Raw genomic sequence first — 14657 nt, 5'->3', positions numbered from 1 at the left:
ACCACTGGTATGCTACTGAATACCAGTTACTGGGGGAGTAAATAAGGAAGCTGGCTATTGTCCTCATCATGCCCTGGCTGCATCCTAGTGGCATCTAACTCGCCGTTGTGAGAAGCAAACATCAGATTGTCCAGACAAGAATAAGATCAGAAAGCGGATCCCTGCAAATGAGACCCCAATGGGGTCAGCTGACAAATTTAATACTGTAGTTGAGAGGAAATGTAAATTAATTAAGTTATAAGCAATCTGCCAACTGACATACACCTAATAGAGCCAGTGTGACATTGCACTATGCTGAACATTCCTTCTGTGCAAGCATTTCAGCATGCCAGATGGAAACAATCGCCCCTCATGATACCCCCAAGCCAATTTCAGGGGGGAGAGGGGAGAAGGCTCCATTGCAAGTCCTTGCGCAGGGAGCTCCCATTCATCTTTAGATGAATCCCACTCAAGCAGTTACCAAAGTACATATACCAATTTTTATGGAATCAGAAAGGGGGACGGGTCGTTAAGATATAATCTAGTCCAATCCCCTGGTGATGCAGGAAATGTAGTGCTACAGCACCCCCAATAATTATATAATTATGGCTGTGGTTTCCATAACTGGGGCCTGTCGCAAGAGCAGAGTATAGATTAAACTAATAAGAATACACACTGCAGACTGAAGACAAGTTCCCCTGAAATTAAGCGGATGTACCTCAAATTAAAGAGTGTTTCAGATTACAGGTGGTTCCCATTGGGCGTGGAATTCTCAAATGCCAGCATTGTTAATTTATCCCGAGCTTTTATGTCTGAATGAAGTTCAAAAGCAGAGCAAGAGATGGACCTGCAGATAACCTTGCAGCAAGGAAGAAGAGATGTACATAACACAGGTGGAAACAAAAAGAAGAGAGATAAAATCCAGAGTGTTTATTAAGGACTACTAGAAAATATAGATTCTTACCCTATGCAAAATTAACAGAACAAATGCAATATTTTATCACACTCATCAGCTTTCAAATGAGGACAGAGCAGAAGGAGCCATTACACAGTAAAAAAAATATTATAGTTTCCCCTGTGCAGTGTGGAGATATTAAAAGGTATCTGATTTTAAGAACTACTCATTCCTTCCCCATGCAAAAGGGGAAGCTTTTTCAGCTTAAGGGCATGTTCCCTTGTGTACAGCCTTTGAGGGGAGGGGTGCTTGCCAGTGGTGGGGTGGGCCAGAGGCAAAACTGGGCGGATCATTGGATGTAGCTCTTACTTTTGTACAGTAGGCTACATCAGGGTTTCCAGCAGTTTTTGGACTACAACTCCCATCATCTCTAACTAGCAGGTCAAGGATGATGGGAACTGTAGTCCACAAACAGCTGGAGAGTCAAGTCTGGGAAACACTGGGCTACATTCCAGCCACACAAAAGTCAGAGAGGTTCCTCCACCTACTCAGAACACACTTTACCAGAGAGCATTTGCTATCCAGACCCCTGCTCTAGGAAACCAGCCTGTTGATGACCATGTTTCGAACAGACTGCTCGAGCTTGATTTCCATCTTATGCCTCACAGCTCAGAGTTCTCAAGTCTTGCTCTTAAGTGTGTGGAAAACTTCACCTGATAAATTTGGAATAAAGCAGAACAGCAAGGCTAGGGAGAGGTTGCAAGCCAATTGTTGTAACATATAAACTTCAACTTGACTATAGCCTGTGACGAGTTCCCATTGGCTCTCTTATCGCTAATGTTTTCTGTGTGCATTAAGGAGGGAAACCCCTGCTAAAAGTGCCAGGCGTTTCCCTTTGCTTAGCAGCGGTTTAAATGCAAATCCCTTCCCGAATCAAGAAGGGGTTTGCACTGAATCCTGCCAAACTGAGCAGGATTTAACCCCTGTGGAGGGGGGAGTTAAATCCTACTCAGTTTGGCTACGCTTTGAAGTCCCCATGTTGGGACTTCAAATAACCTCAGAGGCAGCCAAGTGCTAAATCTTCGCTTTAGCAGTGCCTTGCTGCCAGTGAGGTGCTTTGAAGCAGACTCCAGACTTCAAAGCCCCAAAATGTCATTTGTGATGTCAGGCGATTTGGCATTTGGTCAGCCCCACCTGTCAAATTTGGCTTGTGAGGCAGATCCTGATAAGGCTCTTCACCCCCCCCACACACTTTGAAGTTTGTTACCACAAATGGGAGGGATGCAGGTGGCGCTGTGGGTTAAACCACAGAGCCTAGGACTTGCCGATCAGAAGGTCGGCGGTTCGAATCCCCGCGATGGGGTGAGCTCCCGTTGCTCAGTCCCAGGTCCTGCCAACCTAGCAGTTTGAAAGCACGTCAAAAGTGCAAGTAGATAAATAGGTACCACTCCGGCGGGAAGGTAAATAGTGTTTCCGGGCGCTGCTCTGGTTCGCCAGAAGCAGCTTAGTCATGCTGGCCAGATGACCTGGAAGCTGTATGCCGGCTCCCTTGGCCAATAAAGCGAGATGAGCGCCACAAACCCAGAGTCGGCCACGACTGGGCCTAATGGTCAGGGGTCCCTTTACCTTTACCACAAGTGGGGGTGACAGAACAGGCACTCACCAGCTCCTTGCAGTCTTGAATAGCCAATTTGCCTTCCAAACCAACAGGTGTCATCCTCCTCTCTTGGGCCGACTGGGACTTACGCCGGAAGCGCTTTGCGCACAGTGCCAGGGATGGAGAACCTGTGGTCCTCCAGATGTGGCTGAACTCCAACTCCCATCAGCCCCAGCCAGCTTGGCCAATGGTGAGGGATGATGCGAGTTGGAACCCAGCAACATGGGAGATCCCTGGTGTACATGCATATCCTGATTTTCCAGCTGTAACCCAGCACCATTTGAATCATGTTGTAGTTCCAAACCAACCACCCCATTGTCTTGCTTTGTTAACAGGACCTGGAGCTATGGAAGAGAATCTCCTGGAGCCATACAGTGATGAAGGCACCTGGACAGGATTCAACCCATCACATCCTCTTACCTGCCCCACCCCATACACAATGCCACAGCACTAGTGGAAGGGAGGAGGTGAAGGAATCCCTTATCATTTTTGTACACTGCCTCAAACAGGTCATCATGGAAACTCTAGGCAAAGTATTAAAAACGAATGAGATGAATAAATTTCCCACCATGGCCAGCAGAGGGAAGCAGCAAATTAAAACAAGGACAAAAACCCTGAATAGATACAGAAGTCTTTTATAGTGTGATGAAAGCTTTTCCTAACCTCTCTAAACCGGATTCTTGAAGCTTGGCAAGTGTTGTAAAGGGGGGGGGGGGAATGCGTACAAGCTAGTAGGCAGTGTTTCCAGTCTGGAATGTGATTAATTTTCCCAAAGCTCTCCAAATCCGTCCTCCAATTACCACTTCAGATACTTGGGGAGGGCATGTCGGAGACTCACCCAGATCCATCCATAGCGAAGTTTTCCATCCCCACCCTGAAACGTCAGAGCAAGAACTGGCACAAAATGCTGGGGTACCAAGAGTACAGTGAGTGTCACGTAAACTCACAAATCTACAGTGGAAAAATCTCTCCAGGCACTTATTGTGTACACCTGCTTTTGTGCGTGGCAGGTGCTGGCAGTGCCCTGAACAGGCTCAGGTAGCAAAAAGAAAAGAGGTGCAGCTACGATGTCCTGATCTGATGGGAAGGATCAGCAACGGCGGTGGGGGACACACACCTAATTTTGGACGGGGTGGGTGGTGGTACACACTGAAATGCACAGCACTGGCTCCCAGTGCATTTCCAGGCACAGTTCAAAAGCACTGCTGCTTCTTGGTGGTGCCCTGCCTACATTACAATATTTTGGGCAGCAGGTTAAAAAAGCTTTAATGTTTTCCCAGGGCTTTTTTTTATTTTCCAAAAAGTGGGTGTTAAAAAAAAAAAGTCCTGAAATTAAACTAAATGTTACACTGTTTTACCTATGACTGTTTTCCTGCAAGTTTGTGATGTTATTTTAATGCTTCATGGCTAGCACCTCCCCCCCCCCCCAAAAAAAAACCACACACCAACACACACACACACATATAGAGAAGGCACAAAGTGTTCATGGGAGGAGATAAACGCCCATGGAGAAAGCCAATTCCTTGGACACGCACACAAAAAACTAAGCTCCCCATATGACCAGGTGCAATCTGACCTACAACTACTGTTGTAGGAAACCCAAAGCATTCAAATTTAGTTTCGGTATACACACAAACACACAATGCCTTTGTTTTGTATGCTGTTTTCCTAAACCTGGATTCCCATGTGAGCAAACTACCTTTATTCCCAATCTCATTTTTATGTGTAAGCAGAGTAGCCATTCTCTCTGTGTTTTTAGTCCTGCCAGGGCAGGAGAGTTAAGTGTTTCACAAAAGCGATTGTCAGAACCCTTCCTTACAGACAGAAAACTGTGCTAGATTGCCGGATGTAAAGGACTCCTGTAACGGGTAAACAGCCTCTTCAAAATAGTCGAGGTTTCTGTCCTCCTTTTTCATCTGGTCACCCACGACCGCGTCTTCTGAGCAGGGGCGGGGAATGAGGGAACAGCTCTTGTAACGGCGGCAAGAACCACAAGAAAGCAATCCTGAGGAGGAGAAGGAGGAGCAGAGCGCAGGAGATAACGAAGGCAACTCAGCGAAGGTTGCACGCATTCGCCTCTCGAGAAACAAACACACAAGGAATTCTAAAGGGCAGCAGAAGGCCTTCCTTAAAAGACAGATTAGAGAAGAGGTAGTAAAAGGGCCTTCATCCATCTCAAACGAGGCTCGCCAAGGTGGTGACCTCCAGCTCTCATTGGGCTACAACTCCTTTCAGTCTCAGCCAGCAAAGTCGATGGTCAGGAATGATGGAAGCTATAGGTCAGCGGCAGCTACAGAGTGACAACAAATGCTTAATCTCTTCTCCAAGAGGATGTAGGCAAATGTACTCTTGGAAGAAAGAAGGAGCAGAACCCCAATCTAAGACCCTTTGTTTCTTTCAGGCAATGAGGCACAACTCAGCCTCTTACTCCTCGCCCACGATGACGTGGACCCGATGCCACGCGCTGTTGAGCACTCCCAAAATGTTCCAGATGGGCGCCACTGTGTTGGGCTGGTCGTTGTAGCTGGCATCCACAGCCTTGCAGACAATGTCCATCTCTTTGGTGCCTTCGGGCACGCAGGCATCCAGCTGCCACAGCTGCCACGCCCAGGCTCGACCAGGCAGCTGCTCCTTCCCGGTGAGCTTGGCCACGTGCCAGCTCTTCCCACCATCCAGCGAAACATCGACGCGGATCACCCTTCGCCCCCCTCCGCTCCAAGCGTAGCCCTTCACCGTGAGCTCCCCGGGGCAGACGCAGGCACCCGGGCCCGGCTCGGTGATTGCCGACTGCACGGGCATATCTTGGATGGCAGGGGCGCTGGAGAAGTCCACGTTGTCCCACGTCACGGAAGGGGAGAATCCTTTGTAGTCCTTCTGCTGCCAATGGCTCTGGCTTTCTTCCGGGCCCACCGTGATCCGGGCCAGCCACTTGACGTTACGAGCGCCGACTATCCCCGGCGCAATGACTCGGAGGGGGAAGCCGTTGTCCCGGGGCAACTCCTCCCCGTTCATCTCATAAGCCAAGAGGACGTCCCCGTCGGGACTCATGGCCTTCTTGAAAGGGATGGAGGCCCCGTAAACTGTGCCGCTCTGATCCTTGTCCAGTCCCTCAAAACAGACGTGCCCCTCGTCGCTGGGTCTGTACCCGGCTTCCGCCAGGACATCCCGAAGCAGGGCCCCGCCCCAGCGCGCGTTGCTAATGGCCCCGACGCCCCAGCCCAGCCGGTTGGTGTTCTTGATCGCGTTCATCTCGGACCGGCGATTGCCGGCGCACTGCAGGGTGGCGGTCACCTCGTGCTTGGGGAATCTCCTCTTCAAGTCCTGCAGAGATAGGGACATCGTCCGCCCGCCGGAACTCTGTACTTGCAGCCGGTAGGTGGCGGGGTCCACCACGGGCACGGGGAAGTGGTTGCGCTTGAAGAAGAGTGCGTTGGGAGTCAGGTAGTTCTCGGCAATCAGCTCCGGGGGGGTCTCTGCATTGAAGGGCTTCAAGGTGTTGATCCGCAGGGCGGGGTGCCGCTGGGGATCCTCGGCGTATGGGTCTCCCGGGGTTGGCTGCGGAGGCTCCTCGGGGCTCAGCTCCCCCACTTTGTACCCGCGGAGGATCTCCAGCACGTGTTCCTGCTTGTGCATGGCGTAGAGGGCCCAGAACGGTTCCAGAGCGCCCCCCGCCGCCAGGAGGATCTTACTTTTGCCTCCAGGATGCACCTCTACGAAGTCTGTGATGTCAAAAACGTCGCTGCCGTAGGTCACCCACACCCGACTCGCTTCGCTGTTGTGGCGAGCCACCTCCTTCCGGGTAAAGACCGGAAATGGGGGTCCAGCTGCGGGTGCTGGAGTCTCAGGCTCAGCTGCCTGTAGGGAAGCAAGAGGGGAAAGCCATTAAGAAAGGAGAAACAAGGGGCTCTTTGCAGACCTTAGCACCCTTTTGCCATGATCAAAGAGCCTCACTTATTTACACGAGAAGCCTGTCATACCACAGTTGAACTATTGAGTTTGTTTCCTTTTCTTAAGCAGTTTTTAAACAAATACAAACACAATAACCACGAAACAGCAGTACATCTAAGGACGGCTGTTTCATCCTTTGTCTCTAGACATACGCTTACACATTCATGCATATTACTTAACGTAGCCCCTCCACTGAGAATATAGAGCAGTTGGTATAAGAAGGTCTTGATTTTGGTCATTAACATTGTTAAAGAAAGGGGTTCACGTTTCTTGGGAGGCGTCTCTATTTGTTAGGCCTTTAACTACCCCTCCTGGATCTGGTGAGACGCTCAGACATTGCTATATCCAGGAGTTTGTTTTCATAAGGCCTAGTGATGGTCACTAACTTCCATGACTTTCAAAGAGGATGAGATAAATTAATGGAGGATCAATGGAGTACAGTGGTACCTCTGGATACGAACAGGATCCGTTCCGGAGCCCCGTTCGCATCCTGAAGCGAATGCAACGCACGTCTGCGCGTGCACGGGTTGCGATTTGCCGCTTCCACGCATGACGTCATTTTGACTGTCTGCGCATGTGCGAGCGGCGAAACCCGGAAGTATCGCATTCCATTACTTCTGGGTCTCTGCGGAGTGCAACCTGAAAGCGCTCAACCTGAAGCAACTTCAACCCGAGGTATGACTGTACAAGCTATAATGGCTACATTATATCTCCACTGTTGGAGGCAATAAGCCCAGGAATACCATTTTCTGGGAGCTGCAAGTGGGGCTGGCAGTCTTACGTTTATCATCTCCCACCTTGCTGCTTGCAAGTTTAAGTTCAGGCACAGTGCCAAGACCTTTTTTTGTACAACAGCCCAGCTCTCAACGTTTAGCTCTTCACATCCCACTGCCGGCACGCAGAGGGGCGCAAGGCCAGCTGGCTAGCCCCAGCTGGGTTGTCTCCTTCCAGCCGTCCCGCTACGAAGACCCATCGACCTCTGCTCCGACGTGTATCAGCAACCCAGGCTTCAAAGCCAGGGCACACTATGTCAGCAGAGCGAACTGCGCACACAGAATAGGCGTGAGGCTTGTGGAATTTATTAATTATAAATCAGGACAAAGAAACATGTTGTCTCTCTCTTTGCTTTCTTTGAGAGACAGGGAAAGAGCAAAAGCTATACACGCAACGGAAGTTCCCAGCAAGCTGTGCTGGTATGTAAACAGACACGTGACATGCAACAGTTCCATGTCTGCAACTAAAGGTGGAATGGAATTTTCCAACACCCACTACACATCCCACTTCCCCAAGCGGCCCCACTCACCCGCCGACGGTGATCTCCATAAGCCAAGATGGTGCCTAGGCCCAGCCCGGCCCCTGCTGCTACCATGACCCTGCGCCTTGTGCTGCCAGCATCGTTCCAAGTGCCATGGTTGCGAGAGGTTGTCCAAGCCATGCAGGCTGGAGGGTGGGGCCTCCAAGGCATCTCTCTCAACCTGTAACCAAAGCAGGCCAAAACCTTAAAAGAGAAGACATCTACAGCATATACAGTGGTGCCCCACAAGACGAATGCCTCGCAAGACGAAAAACTCGCTAGACGAAAGGGTTTTGCGTTTTTTGAGTCGTTCCGCAAGATGAATTTCCCTATGGGCTTGCTTCGCAAGACGAAACGTCTCCTTTACCCCCCCCCCCCAGCAATTCATTAGGCAGGTACCCTCACCACCATGTTTTAGATGCCTGCTGATTTTTTCATTACGGCATGCCTACCCAGACATATCATTTAGCTATGTATTTTTTGCTTCAAACAGTTTTTCTGATTCTATAGTCTATAAGAATCTATATTCTGATTCTACATGTGTTTTACTGATAATATTGTGTGTACAACCTAGGAAATTTTATAATTAAGCAGCCTAAACATTTTTCTCAATAGAAATAAATCCCAAGGGTTGTCCTCAATGTAGTGCTAAGCAAAACATTCTGTCCAGAAAAAGAATTTGGGACATTCTCCACCTCTTCTTCCTCTGCGCACCCCCTAAATCTGATCTGGGGGTTCCCCCTAACCCTTTGTAGCAGGTTTTGTGATGGCGGGAGGGGGACAGAGTGGGGAGAAGGTACAAATCCCATTGTGCTACAGCTAATCCATGCGCTAGCACAAATATTTAGTTGAATATCATCCCACATTTTGAATTCACAGACTTTCAAAACAAATCCTAACCCCCCCCCCCCAAAAAAAACCACCCTGTGAGATTGAGATAATTACATTTTTTTGCTGGGATTTCTAGACACCAAGAGCATAGGTAGCCTATTTCCACTCAGGTCAACCGGTGATTAATCTTTAACTCCTGCCTCCACTCAACGCAAGGTAGAGGGAATTATAAACCTAATAAAAGGAGTCTCCCTACCTAGATCCTTTGCCTAGGATCATAGAGGCAGAAGTCACATTGAAAGGGAAGTGATGCACTTGGAGATAAGATTAGAGTCCATATACAACTGGGTAAGGAGCCAAAACAAATACTCTGGAAAGGCTCTTTAGGAAAGTTCAGGTAAGGTCTTTTTGCAAGGTCTTTTTGCTTCTTTTCAGGCCATAGGGGCAATACTGCCTGCTGGAAAGGAAGAGACTTGGTAGGATGTGACTGGATGGGGGGTTTAAATTGCCAATTTGAGTGGAAATTATTGAATAGAGCTAGAGAGGGAGGAATAGCAAAAAGGCCTTAGCTTGAAATGAACTTTTATTAGTAAAAATACAGCATTTTTTTAATTACAGAAGCCTTTTCTCCCTGTGTGTGTTGGAAACTTGGTTTCCCCTTTCAACCTCTCTGCTTTTCTTTGGGACCAAGAAACAATCTGAGGGAGGAATGTCAGCCATGAAATTTTATTTCCTAAGAAACTCAACAACTTTCCACACTAGAGCTTTTCCTACTATATTGTCTCTAAGCCTTCCTTACCTTAGAGAAGAGCCCTATGCGCTTAGGAGCTTGCCCTCTATTTGCCAATTGTTCCAATAAAAACAGTATTGTTTTTTATTTACTTTCGCAATTTTTCGGCCTGACTCATTTGCCAAAAACCCCACAGGCAGCAGCTTTTTGAGTCCATGTCAGGATTTTGAGAGGTGAAAACAGAAAGGAAAGATGTCAACCGTGTATAGCAAGTTAAAGATCAAAATGTCCTTTCACAAGAAACACAGAGTTGATGTAAATAGTCCATGCTCCTTACCAGTGTGTTCTGTGAAGGATGCAGAAGCCATTCCTGCTAGGTTTGGACAGCAGCATCTTCCCAATACCTACATGCAACAGGAAAAGTCAGACAGGATTTGCACCAGACAACACAAGTTCTAGAGCTGCCCATCAGCTGGAAATTCAGTTGTCACAGGGACAGTCTGGCCTCAGTTGTCTATGCTCTGATACTCCAAGTTAGGCTATTGCAAGGTATTGCGCCGCCTTTGAAGATGCACAGCTAGTGCAGAATGCTGTGGTTGGATTATTAACTGAGATAAGAAAGTGTAAGCTCGCTTTCAACATTTTAAACATTATTGAACCAACCAGAGTCTTTACTTCACTTCCACTGCACTGTATTTACCTCTCTCTTAATAAAGGTAAAGGTACCCCTGACCATTAGGTCCAGTCGTGACTGACTCTGGGGTTGCGGCGCTCACCTCGCTTTATTGGCCGAGGGAGCTGGCGTACAGCTTCCGGGTCATGTGGCCAGCATGATTAAGCTGCTTCTGGCGAACCAGAGCAGCGCATGGAAACGCCGTTTACCTTCCCGCCGGAGTGGTACCTATCTATCTACTTGCACTGGTGTGCTTTCAAACTGCTAGGTTGGCAGGAGCAGGGACCGAGCAATGGGAGCTCACCCCGTCGCGGGGATTCGAACCGCCAACCTTCTGATCGGCAAGTCCTAGGCTCTGTGGTTTAACCCACAGTACCACCCGCGTCCCTCTCTCTTAATAGATTCTTATTAATTAAGAGGTACGTCCAGCCCAACCCATGTTTACTCAGAAGTGAGTGCCATCAAGCCCGAAGGAATTTACTTCTATGAAAATATGTATATAATTACAGTGTCCTGCATTATTTCAGCTTTGCTCTACATGTTCCTAGTTTCCTTCATGCTAACCATCAATAGGCTTCATACTTGCAATATTGGAGACCCGTTTCGCTCCTTATATTTGTAGTTCAAAAACGTACAGGTTGTGTTGTAGCCATTTAATTCCACATCAGCCAAGAGAGGCAGGAAAACACCCCTAAGGTAGCAAAATGGCTTCTTGGAGACCAGCTAAAAATGCTGACCTTAATTTAAAGTTTTAATAAAATGCATACAGAATACATGGTATGATCAGTTATTATTTACTTACTCGGCTGGATGAAAACAAAATCTAATTATTAGCAAGGAAACGAGAGAATGCAACTTGAGGCTCATTCTGAATTTGCCCTCTTGTCCTGGCGAGACCTGGTTAGCATGACATTTCCCTTACATACTTTATTTTATTTTACTCTTGTATTGGTTCTGGCTGTGTCCTAACAGCCTGAAATACGTAAGTTAACACAGGTTAATGTTTTCCCATCGTTTTACCGCCACTTGCTGCATGTCAGGCTGCTGTAAAAAGCAGTCTATTAAAAGGGAAGTCAGCAAGCTGATAGTGGGACCAACACCTTCCCCTGCAATAAATATTCTCAAGAGATACCCTTTCCTAGAAAATGAATTAAAAAAAACCTAGGTGAAAAGTGATCAGACTACTATTTTTTATATGTGCACCCAGAGCCGGATTTAGGTTTGATGAGGCCCGAAGCTACTGAAGGTAATGGGGCCCTTTATATGTCCAGCTGTCCTTTGTCAACAACAATTTGTCGCTGTTTTTTGTGTTGAATATATGCTATATGGTAATTTATGGACCTAATAGGTATCTAAAGCCATTTGCACATAACAAATAGGAGCCCATACAACACAAGATACTGTTGCTGTATGTAGGTTTTATTTTATTTGTTTTTTATCTTATATTTTGGAAATGTACATCCAGGTTTTTTTCCCTTTAAATTTTTTGGGGGCCCCCAAGAGAGCGGGGCCCTGAGCTATAGCTTGTTTAGCTTATACATAAATCCGACACTGCACCATATCCAAGCTGTGCAATACAGAAGTAGATAAAGGTAAAGGGACCCCTGACCGTTAGGTCCAGTCATGACCAACTCTGGGGTTGCGGCACTCATCTCGCTTTATTGGCCAAGGGAACAGGCGTACAGCTTCCGGGTCATGCGGCCAGCATGACTAAGCCGCTTCTGGCGAACCAGAGCAGCGCACGGAAACACCATTTACCTTCCCGCCGGAGCGGTACCTATTTATCCACTTGCACTTTGATGTGCTTTTGAACTGCTAGGTTGGCAGGAGCAGGGACTGAACAACGGGAGCTCACCCCGTTGCAGGGATTCGAACCGCCAACCTTCTGATCGGCAAGTCCTAGGCTCTGTGGTTTAACCCACAGTGCCACCCGCGTCCCACAGAGAAGTAGATAGATGGATATAATAACACCGCAGGCTTTTGAGAACAATCCCTGCATACAAAGGTCTCCTAGGAAGCTCCACGAAAAGCTGCTACAGCACCCAGAAGTCGCCAGAGGTTCACTCAGATTTAGGAAACAAGGGGTCTCTCTGTACAAAATGCTGAAGGATAAACACTTCTGAGAGGCTGGAGAAAAAAGGCCCAGGGCCAGCAAGACACATCCACAGAAAAAGAGCAGTGACAGACGTCTGACTCTAAGGAACCATAAAGGGCTACCTTCCAGATCCTTTTTTTAAAATGGAATATTATTGTGAAGAGGAACATTTTGTTTAAACTGGCAACCCTATTAATAACGGTGATAATGCACATATATTTGGTCTTTTGCCAGTCTGCTGAAGTGCGTTGCGCTCAGGGGTGCCAACCTGAATATAATTTGGGGGGGGACGACGACGGGGGGGGGGTTAAAAGGCAAGTAAGCCCCTCCCTGCATAATCGATCACATGACATGGCACATTTGAATGGGAGTTCCCCATAACTTGGGGGGGGGGTGTCCCCTTCAAATATGTTATAGGGGTGGAGGGGAAGGGACCTCCTGGGAGTTGACTCTACTTTTCCACGCACATCCTCGTAAAAAAGAGCAGCCCCCATAAGAGGCAGGGGACGCGTCAGCACAACCCCCCCCCAAAAAAAAACAGATGCCAGTCAAAGCCAGGCTCTTCCCTCCCCTCCCCCCGCCTTTCGCCCCACTTCACCCCCCAGGGCATCCTTGCCCATGTGGATTCCTTTTCCTCCCACCTTCAAGTCAGGCCGGTCCTCCCGGGAAAGGTCCGTCTCCGTGACGCAGCGGCGGCCGAGCGTTGTTCTCCTTTAAGAGGAGGAGGTGGGATCGATGCGGGGGGGGGGCGGCAGCGACGACAGAAAACGAAAGTCCTCGCCCACCGAAGCAGGAGAGATTTAAAGGGCCCGCGGCCCCAAAAGAGCTGCCGCCTCGGACACGGAATCCCCCGCGGCTACCTGAGTTGCGCGCAGCAGGCGAGAGCTCCAGCTGGCCGACGTTGCCCGCCTGGAAGATGCTCCCGTGAGCCGCGTGGAGTTTTCTGTTGCGCAGGTGCTGCGCCCTCTTGGCTCCGCCCTCGCGGCTCGGCAAGCGAAGGAAGAGGCCGCCCTCCCGCCCAAAATGAAGCCCAAGGCCGGGCCGGGCAAGCAGGCGTCGGCGGGGAGAAACAGTATTCTTCCCTCCCCGATTCTCAGCCTCCCTGGCTGGCGTCCCAGGTTCTTTTTAAAAAATAAATAAAAATAAATTTAAAACATCTTTACTGGAAGTTCAAAAAGTACATAATTCTATGTGCACTAAACATTGTGAGACGTAAATAAAAGAGAGGAATGAAAAAGAGAACAGAAGGAAAAATAAAGAGGCTTCCCCGAAACTGTATACTGTACAAGATTGTTATTGTACTTCACCAGATCTTAACCTATTACAGTATTTGTAAGAATGGATTCCAAATTTGTCCATGGCAAGTCTGTGTTTATATGCAAGTTGTTCATATGTTGTGAGACTTCAAACTTAGAAGGGAGCCGCCTTTTTATTTTTCCAATTCCTCAGGATTTGTCTTTTTGCTGTGGTAAGGGCACGAGATTCCACTCATCTTGTCCTTTTGTAAGGTTGCAGGTGCTGGGTATATAATTCAATAGGATACCGTATTTTGCTCTGTAAATGTGAGGTTGTTCCGTATGGTTCTGCTGATGGTTTCAGCTACCCTCTGCCAAAAATCTTTCAATATAGGACAATGAAAAAACATATGTTTTAGAGAAGCATTATCCCTATTGCATCTCCAACAGGCTGGCCCCAGATTCTGGCCTGATGAGAAAGGACTGGAGTAGAATGCTTATTTATTTATTGTACTTATATGCCGCCTTTCTCTTCAAAGGCTGTCAAGGCGGCGTTGTCTACGTGCTTCTCCTCCTACCCATTTCACCCTCACAACAACCCTGTGAGGTAGGTTGGGCTAAGAGGCTGACCCAAGGTGAGCTTCTTGGCCAAGCGGGAATTCGAACCCTTGCCCGTTTCCAAGTACGTTTCCAAGCACAATTCAAAGTGTTGGTGCTGACCTTTAAAGCCCTAAATGGCCTCGGTCCAATATACCTGAAGGAGTGTCTCCATCCCCATCGTTCTACCCGGACACTGAGGTCCAGCGCCGAGGGCCTTCTGGCGGTTCCCTCATTGTGAGAAGCAAAGCTACAGGGAACCAGGCAGAGGGCCTTCTCGGTAGTGGCGCCCGGCCTGTGGAACGCCCACCCACCAGATGTCAAAGAGAAAAATAACTACCAAACTTTTAGAAGACATCTGAAGGCAGCCCTGTTTAGGGAAGCTTTTAATGTTTAATAGGTTATTGTATTTTAGTGTTCTGTTGGAAGCCGCCCAGAGTGGCTGGGGAAACCCAGCCAGATGGGCGGGGTATAAATAAATGATAATGATAATAATAATAATAATAATAATAATGAATTACCCTCCCAGGTCCCCGTCCCAACACACTTAACCGTTACGCCGCACTGGCTCTTTCCTTTGTCCCCACACCCGTGTGGTTGGCATGTCTCAAGAGATAATGGAGTGCACCTCTGTATTTCAAGCAATTGTTTTTATACCAGTGTTAGCTGCCCTGAGCCCGGTTTTGATTGGGGAGGGCAGGGTATAAATAAAATTTAATAATA

The 14657-nt window shown here is 48.2% G+C and overlaps 1 protein-coding gene across 1 annotated transcript; it reads right to left on the bottom strand.

The window, feature by feature from the left end:
- Positions 1–894: 894 nt before the first annotated feature.
- On the bottom strand, positions 895–13058 carry SUOX (sulfite oxidase). Its single transcript, XM_080994663.1, has 4 exons — positions 12744–13058; positions 9672–9738; positions 7783–7954; positions 895–6386 (listed from the first exon to the last, which is right to left on the bottom strand). Exons 2-4 carry the CDS (start codon positions 9725–9727, stop codon positions 4956–4958), a joined length of 1659 nt encoding a protein of 552 aa, XP_080850789.1. The 5' UTR covers positions 9728–9738; positions 12744–13058; the 3' UTR covers positions 895–4955.
- Positions 13059–14657: the final 1599 nt, after the last annotated feature.

Source organism: Podarcis pityusensis (genome assembly GCF_964106645.2).
Source record: "Podarcis pityusensis genome assembly, chromosome: 2".
Taxonomy (NCBI): Eukaryota; Metazoa; Chordata; class Lepidosauria; order Squamata; family Lacertidae; genus Podarcis; species Podarcis pityusensis.
Note: the sequence above shows the minus strand (reverse complement) of the source record. Positions and strands in the feature narration are given on the sequence as shown.

Bases quoted from the DNA above. Each gene is read 5' to 3' on its own strand.
- SUOX (XM_080994663.1), bottom strand. From the start codon at position 9,727: ATGCTGCTGTCCAAACCTAGCAGGAATGGCTTCTGCATCCTTCACAGA. The intron at 7,955-9,671 runs GTAAGGAGCATG...CTTTGGTTACAG, and splicing joins ATCCTTCACAGAACACACTG to GTTGAGAGAGATGCCTTGGA. The intron at 6,387-7,782 runs GTGAGTGGGGCC...GCTTCCCTACAG, and splicing joins ATGGAGATCACCGTCGGCGG to GCAGCTGAGCCTGAGACTCC.